General features: G+C 45.2%; 1 protein-coding gene across 2 annotated transcripts in view; it reads right to left on the reverse strand.

The window, feature by feature from the left end:
* The window catches only part of SPIDR (scaffold protein involved in DNA repair), a 358,082-nt gene that overhangs the window by 94,643 nt on the left and 251,164 nt on the right, over window positions 1–12,275 (reverse strand). For both annotated transcript variants that reach the window (XM_057532500.1, XM_057532499.1), the window contains 2 exons: window positions 9,761–9,956; window positions 8,124–8,353 (listed from right to left, as the gene is read on the reverse strand). In XM_057532500.1, coding sequence (XP_057388483.1) covers window positions 8,124–8,353; window positions 9,761–9,956 — 426 coding nt within the window. The remainder of the gene's footprint in view (window positions 1–8,123; window positions 8,354–9,760; window positions 9,957–12,275) is intronic.

Here is a 12,275-nt window from a genome sequence, read left to right on the forward strand (position 1 = left end):
AAAGGACTTAAACAGGCATTTCTCCAAAGAAGTATGCAAATGGCCAAGAAGCATATGAGAAGATGCTCAACGTCATTAATCCTTAGGGAAATGTAAATCACAGCCACAATGAGACACTACTTCATATCCACTAGGATGGCTAGAATAAAAAAGACAATCACAAGTGTTGAGAGGATGTGGAGAAATTGGAGCCCTCATACATTGCTGGTGGGAATGTAAAATGGTGCAGTTTCTTTGGAAAACACTTCAATTCCTCAAAGAATTAAAAAAGAAAGGAGTTACCATATGACCCAGCAATTCCACTCCTAGATATATACTCAAGAAAACTGAAAAATTACATCCACAGAAAAAACTTGGACACAAATGTTCATAGCAGCACTATTCCAAAACAGATAAATCCACAGAGACAGAAAGCAGAGTAGTGGTTGCCATGGAGAAGGGGAGTCAGCAGCCAGTTGGTATGGAGTTTCTTTTTGAGGTCACAAAAATGTTCTAACATTAGAATATGGTCATGATTGAACAACTCTGTAAATATAATAAAAACTGTTGACCTGTACACTTTAAAAGGGTGAATTTTTACAGCATGTGAATTATGTATTGATAAAGCTCTTTAAAAAAGAGGTAGAAGGAAGATTCCTTCAGCTTCTTTTCAGTCAACTGCCAATTTTGACCCCTCTTTGCGTACACATTAAAGAACAGCAAGGGCTAGAACTGTAATTCCATGGGCTTGATGCTATTTTTACCCTTCACAGTGATTCAGAATGTGAACAGGAGGGATGGCGAAGAATATAAAAGATCTGGGTGTCAATTAGTAGAATTACCAGCAATAAGACAGGACTGAGAAGAAAATGGGGCTGAACGACCTTGGGATATCACAAAGACCACCAAGAGGTGTTTTAGAGAGGAAATAAGCAAAAGTTAAGAGCTGGGAAGCAGAGATTAAAGGGTGTATTTAAGACTCATGAACACAGAGTTAATGACTAACTAGAAAAACCTTAAGAAAAACCTAAGGAATGGGCTATATGACATCATTTATGAGGACACGTTAAAAAAATGATGCTCTCCTCTTATAATACCTTTGCATCACGATAAAAATACTCAAATCATTGAAGAGGAGTGATTCCAATTTTTCTCCAGTACAAGTAACAATAACAACCTTATGAAATGTGATGCTGAGCGGGTCAATGAATACAATCACTGCACAGTCTGGTGGGTGTGGCAGACACAAAAGAAGAGCAGGTGGGGTGGCCTGTGTGCCTCTGATGAGGAGGAACTGTCGTCCTCCCTTTGGGCTCTTCCACCGCTGACATGTATGAATTGCTGTTCTGGAGCAAGAACACCATGCCATTCCATCTTGATACACACACAAAAGAGACATGAATCCAGCATATCGTCCAACCAGGTAACAGGAAGAAAGTGAAAGTTCATAAGAGCTGGAGACCTGGCTGGTGAGCACACAGCTGATGACTTTCTTTTCAATAGAGCCCTGGCAAGCTGGAGACAAGAATCGTTCTCTACCGTCCAAACACAAACAAAGGGCTCGAATCATCCCACCCACTACCTGCTAGTTCCTCATTCTGCATTTCCACCATCAGCAGTCTGGGATGTCTTTAGTTGCTCTAGATAAAAGACAAAACTAGACCAGCCGTAGTTAACAGCACCATCCAACACGGGACGCGGCACTCGGGCAACTGTTGGAAATGTGTTTATTACAGAGGAACTTCTATACTTCCATCACTGAGAGGCAGGGGTCACAGTTCACATATGAATATACATAAATCTTTGTTTTCTAAAGTAAATGAGCACCAACTCCTTGCTGATGAGTAGGGTGAGGGTGGCCAAAAGCATGCAAGTAAAACCACTTTAATCAAGCTTCCCCTGCAGCTAGACAACAGACACAAAACTAACACAGATGCTGATTCGTAACTAGATGTCTTTTCTTTGCTTATGTTAGGTTTCTATTACTGTACAATGTTGTTTATCAGTATTTTACAATTTTAAAGTATTCACGCTTGCTTTTCAAGAGCTAGTGAGCCGCCCTCTGAGTGCTATTAGTATATGGGAAGCATCGTGGTAAATGCTTTACATATGTGATCTCATTTAATCCTCATCTGAACCTGTATTATGGACAGTATTATAATTCCAATTTCACAAATAAGGAAACCTAATTTGCTCGAGTCTCCCTGCTGAGTGGGGGGTCGGCACGTGAACCCAGCCTGGTCTAATCTAGACCTTCTGCTCCTTCCACTGACGACCCGCCTCTACCGCAACGCATTTTCAAAAGACAGACGGTATTTGCCTTTCTCTGCTGACTTACTTCACTTAGTATGATATTCTCTAGGTCCATCCATGTTGCTGCAAATAGCAATATTTCACTCTATTTTATGGCTGAGTAATATTCCATTGTGTATACATATACCACACCTTCTTTATCCATTCATCTGTTGACAGACATTTAGGTTGCTTCCAAGTCTTGACTATTGTAAATAGTGCCGCTATGAACACTGGTTATACTGAAATCTAAAAAAAATGATACAAATGAACTTATTTACAAAACAGAAACAAACAGACATACAAAACAAATTTACGGTTACCAAAGGAGAAAGCGGGGGAGGGATACATTAGGAATTTGGGATTAACAGATACACACCACTAGAGAAAATAGATAAACAACAAGGACCTACTGTAGCGCATAGGGAACTATATTCAGTATCTTGTAATAAAATGGAAAAGAATATGGAAAAGAATATATATATATATATACAAAACTGAATCACTGTGCTGTATACCTGAAACTAACACCACTGTAAATCAACTATACTTCAATTAAAAAAAAAAAAAAGAAGAAAGAAAAATGGTCCCAATATTGGAAGCAAGAGACAGAATGCCTGCACTGTAGTTCTGCTGTGCTGTTAAATGCAGGGCATTCTCACTCCCTTCTGCGTCAACAGAACTTTGCTGTCAAAACCTGTCCACACTCCCCACCTCCCACCCACTCTCGCACGCCCAGGGAGCTGGCTTCCACCTCCACCCCCAGCAACTCCTGTGCACGAAGTCACCCAGGAACTTCACACGGCTTCCTCCGTCACCTTATTAGGCTTCTCTGAGGCACCCCGTCAGCTGCCCTCTGCCACACATGGCATCCCACCATGCTGAGTGCCTGCCACGACCAGCCCTTCCTCTCCAGGCTCCTCTGTGGTTCTTCTTCTACCCATTCTCTAATGCTACAGGACCTTAGATCTTGACGCTACATTTCTTCTTTCTTTCGTGTCTACTATTTCCCTAATGTGATCTCATCCACTGCCCTGGCTTTAGACAGCTTCCAGCTGGGGCAGAGCAGCGGTGAAGGGGGTAAAGGGAGGAGGGCTGGGGCACCTGCCTCTCACTACAGGCCCTCCAGGGCCTCTGGAACTTAGCAGCATGGCCAAACGCAACCTCTTCAAATTAGCCAACAAAACGAATGCACGTACAAATATATAGACCAACCAGCTGTAGGCTGAAAACCCAGTATTTACTTCCAACCTACAATCTTCCCTGAATGTGAGATCTGTATGTCCAGGCGTTTCATCTTACACCCTTTCTTGCATGCCTCATAGGAATCTCAAACTAAACAGGCCCCAAACTGAATTCTCAAGCTTCCCTCCAAACCAGTTTTCTCACCCCAGTAAATGGCCTATCCCTCAACCAAGCACTCAAACTGAGGATCATTCTTAATATTTCCTCCCCCTACCCCCACTCAATCCTTTGCCAAGTCACCACACACATCAGAAACGTTCCTCCACTTCGCCGTGGTGCCGCGTGACACTTGGAGCCTGGGCTGGGCTGGATGCAGCGGTAGTCCCTTCCCAGGCCTCTCTGCTTCCACTGGGGCCCTGCTCCACATCCCCTCTTCCCCAAACCATTTTCCATCCCACAGTTGAAGTGTCTGTCAGATGCGTACACTGTGTTTGGGGTTGGCTCCTGCCCATGGCCCACGCACGCTGGCCGCTCCACCATCTCCCTCCTGCTTGGAGCTCTCAAGGGCACTCCCTCTATTTCATCCGCTTTTCACCTAACATCCACTTAGCTTTCAAGTGTCACTTAAATAGTACTGCCTTAGAACACCTGCGCTTGAATCCACAAAGTAAATTCTTTCCCTTCTCCACTGGTCTCTCATAGTATCCCACTTTTTCCTTACCAGGGCACTGACCACAACTTAAAATCATAAATGTACTTGTTTTCAATTGTTTTGTGTGGGACTCCCTCACCAGACTATGCCCCATGAGCACCGAATGATGCCTGGTTTAGTCACCCATGCAGACCCAGAATCTGGCCCAGGGCAACAGTGGATTTTTTTTTTTTTTCCTTAGTGAAAAGAAGAAGAAATATAAGACAACAGACTAAAGGAAGGGTCAAAAGATGAAAAGAGAATAACATCAAGGTATAGAGGAAGGAAAATGTGTTTTTTCCTGAGTTCAGCTCGATGAATTTCCATAAAACTGAAGTGCAAGATAACTAGAAAATAGTTAAATAAGAAGGTTCTGTCCCCTCCAGGCTTTTGTCCAAATGCATGACCATTTCTATGAATTTAACGCCCTCACAAAAGACTAACTCTCCCATAATAAGTATTTCTGCAATGACAGGCTAGAAAGAATGTGCGTCTCTGAGGGATAAAATTAAATTATTTGTCCCTAAGTTAAATATCTCAAGGAGAAAGAAAGTGAAGGTTTCACAGAAAGGGAGGAAAAAAGGCAATGTTTAATGGCGATCACTATGGACCGGGAGCAAGGCCGTTCGGTCTAGATTCCACTCTGCCAGGGGGGAGGGAGTCACTAGGGAGTTCACTTACTTTTGCTTTGCCCCAGTTTCCTCCAGTATAAACCAGTGCTCCCTTTGGGCTAAAAAAAGCCTATGGTCTTATTAGTCATGCATTTATATAATATTCATCTAATATGCAGTGGATCTAGATAAAGGTGTGTTTTGGCTCTGAACAGACTGCCTTGCTTACTGTTTAGGGAGTGTCCTCTGGACTGATTTTTTGTTACCTTTGATTTAGGGGTTTATAAAACTTCAGTTCGTGTTGGTTACGCTGACCTATAACACCTTGAGAAACCAAGTAGAAATGTTTTCTTTAATAGCTTGAGTTAAAGGACGTCATCCAGAAGAACAACGGACCGGAGACTCCTACTTATTATATTTCTGAAACCTGAAGTGTATTTCTGATAATGTTTCACAGCTCAGAGAATATGAACCTTTTGACAGAATCTATCTGACCCTCTTCAGGACTGGCAGGCTTCAAATAAATTTCTTTTGATTTCAAAGCTGACAAAAATTGGGCTGTTTGCCAGAAGATAAGCTCTTACCGATCTCATAAAAGTGCCATGGCTAGAGCACTAGGATGATACGATCAAGGTGCCAAGTTAGACAGAAAAGTCACCACAGCTTCCTCGGGGGGCACCTGGCCTGCTCTGGGCATGAAGGGAGAACCACCGTGGCAGCAGAGTCTCATAAGACAGCGCTGTCTCTCTTTGCACAGGCCTTGATTTATTCCGACACGGCAACTTCTGACTCTGCAGAAAACACACAGTGAGCAGAGGAGTCTTCAGCTCACTGCTGGCTAGAGAGGTCTTTGGGGTAAAGCAGGTGAGGTAACGCAGGGGACGGCAGGAGAGCGGCCCTCACTGTTCCGTCTCCCTCCTGCGCTCGCTGTGCTCGGGCCTCTGGACAAGACTGACCCTGTGCACTGCACAGCTGCCCCAAGTTACCGACGGGCGGGAAGTTACAGGCAGAATTCAAGTAGAAAAGGGTGACCTAGGCGATACGCCTAAGTCTTCTGATGGTGTCTCCTCTTGTATCGTGTTGCACGTGCAGGTGTAAAGGTCCACACCAGGACACATGCTGCTGAGGGACTCTCCAAGGAGATGCCTTATACACACCAGCAAAGAATCACTAGGGTGCTAAGTGTAATGTTACGTCCTTCTATCTTAATGTGATTTGTAAACTGGAGACCCTGATCATTATTATAGCAAATGAATCTAGAAAAAACTAATGATCAGTTATACAATAAGACCTTTTTGTACCCCAAAGACATCTCAGAAGCCTTGTCTCAAACCCAAGGCCAAACGCTATGGCCTCTGTCCAAAAGTTCCTTTTCGTGCACAGCTCCCGCAGTGGCTTTCCAGGATGACTTGACCCCTGGGTCAGCTGTATTCTAAACACAGCTTGGTTCTAACTCAATATTCTTCCCTTTCCTTTAGCTCCCGTATTCTCTACAATACTGTCATTTGGGGATTCTATACCTCATGATGTTTTTCTTTCATCCACCTGTATGACTATCAGCAATAAGAACCTCTCTGAGGTCCCGTTTCGTCACCTGTGAAACGGCGCTAAGGTCCTCCAGCCTCTGTTTACAGCCTCACGTGTGCAACAGGAAGCCCCCCACCACGATGCAGGCGCATTGCATCTGAATAACTCAATGTTGTTTTCTTATTTTTGAGGTACGCCTGCCCTGCCTTCAATCCACCACGAGCACAGTCTCATTCGATACGTCCCGGGTGTATTATAAGGCACAAACCCAAAGCACTCACATGCCGACCACTGGCAGCAGCTTACCTTCCCATTTCTTCTCTCTGCTCAACAAGTCAAACAGGTGCCGCAGAGGAGCTGGAGGGAGCCTCCGAGGGGCACGACGCCCGGCGCCAGCCCTGCGCGCCCTCCCCCTGCCGCCTCCGCTCCTGCCGCGCCCGCCTCCCCGGAGCGGTGCCCTGCGCGCCCTCCCCCTGCCGCCTCCGCTCCTGCCGCACCCGCCTCCCCGGAGCGGTGCCCTGCGCGCCCTGCGCACTCAGCGTTTGCTCCTCAGAGCCTAGCACGGCTACAGACCGCGGAGAAAGCTACGCAAGACAAAACCTCTGTCTAACCTGTAACTGTCTCAGGTAATCCTATTTAGATTTACACAAATTTAAGTCTAGCACAAAACTGGTCGACAGCTACAAGTCGTGTTAAAACCTAAAGATGGATATAATGGTTTCACACACACACATACTCCAAACAAAATAAAAATAAATTTCTTCTATAATTCCAAAAGAAACATTCTCTAACTCTACACGGGAAGGGACTTTTTCAAATTCATGGTACTTTAAAACAAGTTGCCGTCCACGGGAAGAGGACTCGCAGCTAACAGAGCAGTGTCTCCGGCCTGCTCCTTCTGCGGAACATCGGAAGGCGCCGGAAGGACAGGGTGGCTGTGACTCACTCGTTCTTCAGCGCGTGTCCTCCTAACAGCAGGGAGACGACATGACTGTTTGATGAACTGGCATCTACGCTTTTCATTTCTATTCTGTTATAAATCTGTCTTACTGCTTTGAGGGCAATTTCACATAGAAAGATAACCTCAGAAGAGTCTGACATAAATAAATAAACTCTCAGTCAACGATGTGTCTGTAGCTATTTGAAAACACATAAAACCAGGAGGAGCCTAAGTCTGAGTAGAAAAGACGCCGTTCCCACAATCTGTTGGAGCAAAGTACCTTGAATCGCAGGTTTGCCCTTTGCTTTCGTAGCTACCTAGCCGTCCTGTGTGCCAAGGCAGCCACTACCCACATAAACTTTAAAATAAAGTTAATTAAACTTAAATAAAATTCAAAATGTAGTTCCTCGGTCCCACCAGCCATATTTCCTACATGGTCAGTGGTCACCTCACTGGTTAGGGCAGTAAAAAAATGTTTGCATCACAGCAGAAGTTCTGCCAAGAGCTCTGATGCAGACTCGACAGCACCATCTGGGAGCCACAGATTTACCAGCTGCCCTTTACTTATTCAGGTTTTTAAGACATAAAACGTGATAGCTATTGCAGTGGTCTTTTTAAGTACGTAACCATGCCTTGGCTTTCTTATAACAATACCAATTGTGCTTGTATTCCTTTTAAAGGTAAAAGTAAATGCGACTAACTTTTTTAGTAAGGACTTTTTATACAAATAGACAAAATCCTCTGTCATGCCATGTGTCCCAAATTCTGATGTAAATAAAAACCAACCAAACAAATACAACCCATGTACATGGTGAATACAGTGAAGAAGCTGCTCTGAGAAGAGCCTCCACTTTCTCCAGGTGAGTCTGGGCACCTGCACCTGTATCTCGTCACTCACCGAACTCCAGGTGGGTCTGTGCCATCTGCCTGCTGACACCTGCAGCGAAGAGAGTAAACTCTCTGCACCACCACTCGGACCCCGGCTCCCGACCAGGTGGCAACTCCTTGGCTTTCGACTGCATCCAGCAGAGAATCCCTCAGGGGCGCTCGGGCGGGGAAGCCCAGCTCTGCTTGTTCGTGCCTGAGGGTCCAGTCTGTGCCCACGGTGGTGTGACCACCACACATAACCTGGCAAGACACGCAAGGGGAACAGTTCCAGTCTGGCCCACGAGGGCACGCTACATACCATATCCCGACGTGCTTGGGGAACCCTAAGCATCCGGTGTGACTGCAGGACACTCAAGGAATGACAAGGACAGATGCACGCCCACGGCGCGGGGCTCCCGTCTGCGGGTCACCAACATGGCCGAGGAGGCCGGTGAGCCGAGGAACAGGGAAGCAGCAGGAGCTCAGGCCATCTCGGGGATTTGAAAACATGGAGAAAGTACTGCTATTAAAATACCTGATGGTAAGTTAAAAATTCTTCTTTTATGAGGTAACAATCTCAATAGCACAAACTACAAAACATAATAAAAGAATGACTAGGGTTATTATGAAGTGCCAGCACTTTGCACACTCCTGTGAACAACATGAAACACCTTTATGACCCCACTAAATATCTTAATAAGATTACACCACCTCTAGAGTGCTCCGTGCTTCCTACATTGCAGCACTTTTCTTTACATACGGTGCTGTGTAACAAACACATTTAACCTCACCACCCAGGAGGCAGGCTGCATCGTTACCACTGTTTTACAGAGGAGAACGCTGAGACAGGAGTTCAGTGTCTTACCCAAGGTCACCCAGCAGCAGGTGGCTGAGGCAGGACCCGAACTAGGCACCTAGTCCCAAAGTCCACAGGCTTAACCACTAAGCTCTACTGCCGCTCCCCTGGCACTGACGTGAGACGAAGACACACCTCATGAATTTAACATCACATAGCTGTTTAAAACTGTACATTAAAGCAGTAATGCACTTTAAGCCCTCCTTTTCACATAATCCTCTCCAGACACATGCTCTGACAGTCAAAGGGAGCTCCCGCTCAACTCCACACCTACAAAGTAGGTTCCAAGTCCGTTTGCTTTTCTTTCCGATGTCCCCTCACACTGTCAGCCTCAGCACTCCGCTCTGCGCTGACTCGGATAACCAGGCGGCCCTGAGGCAGGCGCACTGAAGTCAGACACTCGGAGCCCGAGTGGTCCCGGGGGTGTCCTTTGTGCCCGCCGCAAGTGAAGTTTAGTGGTTCCCCAAGTTCATCTTGGTGGATGACCATGGCTCAGGGCCACTAAAATTCCAAAAAGCAATCCCCAGTGTATAACCTCAAGTTTACGCAGCTCTTTTTATTCCAAGGGATACAGATGTTATGAAAAAGAAAAACATGATTTTTTTAATAAATAGAAGAGGCTTAAATAAAATTCTTAGGCAATTATGAGAAGAGAAAAAAAATGAAAGCTCATATTTTAATAAATTAAAGATTACATATATAGCTGCTGAATATTTGGAAAGGACCAAAGGTAATCACCTCTATAAATTCCAAAGCCTTTAAACACAGTATTACTACAAAGCAAAAAAACCTCTAAGTCAGTGATAGTTTACCTGGTTTTCAGGTGAGTTATTTGTTAGGCTCTTAAATCTGAACATCTGGGCCAAAATGATGCTTCTTCTTGGAAGGGTTGTGTCCCAACTGTGCACTGCATGTGCTGTTTTTGAATCTTCTTTGGCAACAACTTTCTGACAAAAATAAGTATTCAGAATAACAGGGCAACTTCCATTTGGGATAATAAGCTTTTGCCTGGAAAGGGAAAGAAACACAAATGCAAGTTCATCTGCAATGCTGGATTCCCCTCACCATCTTGCTAGATCACAAAGGGCAACGACTTGCTGGCTAAGGACACAAGCCCTCGAGCAGCTGCCACTGCATCTGGCTCTGCTCTCCTGAGCAAGTCTGGTGTCAGGAGTGGGGATGGAAGGGGCGGCAGTGCTCGAGCTGGAGCTCCCCCGGGGCCTCCCAGGCTGCTGGACGGTAGCCTCAGGGCCCCTCAGGGAAAGTACTGGGGGGGCCCACAGAGCTGCCCGACACTGAAGTGAATGTTACAAGAAAGACCTTTGGACACTTCACAGCTCTCACCTTTCAGAAAACATGACACCAGACACCAAAGGAACTCCAACTTCACTACCAAACGGACCACAGTCACTGAAATGGCCCACATTCGAGTAGAAATAGGACAACGTGCTCCTGGTTCCTCTCAGACTATCTAATGCTCACTCCCCACACAGGCAGCGCTGCTTAACAGGAAGGTTAACGGGAAGACGGAGTGGACACACTTTCCCCATCTCTCCCATTAGACACAAGGAAATGCCTGATGCTGTAGAGAAACGGGACAGAAGCAGCAGCTGAAGGGGGACAGGAGGAGGCGGCCCAGCTGGGACCCCAGGAGAGACACAGCAGTAAGTTCCTGAGCTTCCTTTCTGCAGCCTAGAAACAGCAACGGGCGCAGACAAAAGCACCCTCGAAAGGAAGGACAGGGAAGGGGCAGCCCAGTGAGACAGAAAACTTCTAGGAAATCACTGCGCTACTCTTGGCAAGTATCACAGAAGAACTGTGACCTACTGCCACACACGGCAGGCAAAGCGCAAGCGGGGCCCAGGCACGCCCCTCGACAGGCTGCGACGCGGAGCCTCTGGCAGGCCAGCTGGGCTGCCGCGAGACGAGGCACTCGCCCTCACCCCCCACCGCAGAGGAGACGCCTCACGCCCCGCCCCCTGGAGCAGAGTCCAGTAGGCCCAGCAGAGTCAGTACTCTCACCCCCAGCCGGCCCTCCCACCATCCCCCACCGCGGTGAGTGGCAGCCTCGCGGGAAGCAGTAACGAAGGGAATCCTGGCGCCTCCCTCCACCTGGTAGTAAGAAGCCCCCCACCCTCCCAACGTCTCTTCTCAGAACAGTGTCAGACAAAGCCACCTAAAACTGGTTTAAGTAAGATCCAGGATCTCGTATCACAATACCTAACACGTACAGGTTACCATCTAAAACCACTTGTTACACTAAGAACCAGGAAACATCTCACTTGAATGAAAAAACACAGTGACTAGATGACAATGTTAAGATGACGCAGATGTTAGAATTACCTGACAAAGATGCAAAAGCAGCCACTACAAACATGCTTCAGTGACAGCTACAAATGCACAATGAGACAAATGAAAGAATAGAAAGTCTCAGCAAGGAAATACAAAGTCTTGGCAAAGATACAGATTTTTTAAACGGAAATTTTATAACTAGGAAATAAAATAATGAAAATAAAAAAACTCACTGGATGGGTTCAACAGCAGAATGAAGGGGACAGAGAGAAGGATCAGTGAACGTGAAGATAAAATAACAGAAATTACCAAATATAAACAACAAAGAAAAAACAGACCAAAAAAACCACAATGAACAGAACCTCAAGAGGTGTGAGGAAGAAGAAATAAAAATGGAAAGATACAGGTAAATACAATAGGCTTTCCTACTCCTGTTGAGTTTTTGAAATTATATTTGGAGTTGAAGCAAGAATTATAACACTGTCTGATATGGTTCTAAATGTATGCAGAGGAAATATTTAAGACAGTCATATAAATGAGGACAGTAAAGGGACATAAGAGGCAAGGTTCCTACACTTCACACAAACTGGCAAAATGTTGACCCCATAAACTGATAAGTTATGCATATAAAATGTAATGCCTAGAGCAACCAATAACATAGCTATAACAACACAAAAACATTATAAATAAATTAAAATGAAATTCTAAAAAAATGGTCAAGCAACCCACATAATGCCAGGAAAAAAAGAAAAACCCAGAGAAATGAAAAACAGAGAACAACACAGAGAAACTGAGAAATAAAAAGGTAGACTTAAGTCCTAATATATCAATAATTACATTAAGTGTGTATGGTCTAAACAAAGCAATTAAAAGACAGATTAGCAGAGTGGATTAAAAAATATGGTCCATCTTTATGCTGTCTACAAGAAATTCACTTCAAATATAAAGATACAGGGAGGATGAAAGTAAAAGGCTGGGGGAAAAAACCATCATGTAACATTAATATAAATATGGTTGAAATTACTATCAGATGAA

This window comes from Balaenoptera acutorostrata, chromosome 17, assembly GCF_949987535.1.
Source record: "Balaenoptera acutorostrata chromosome 17, mBalAcu1.1, whole genome shotgun sequence".
Lineage (NCBI taxonomy): Eukaryota > Metazoa > Chordata > Mammalia > Artiodactyla > Balaenopteridae > Balaenoptera > Balaenoptera acutorostrata.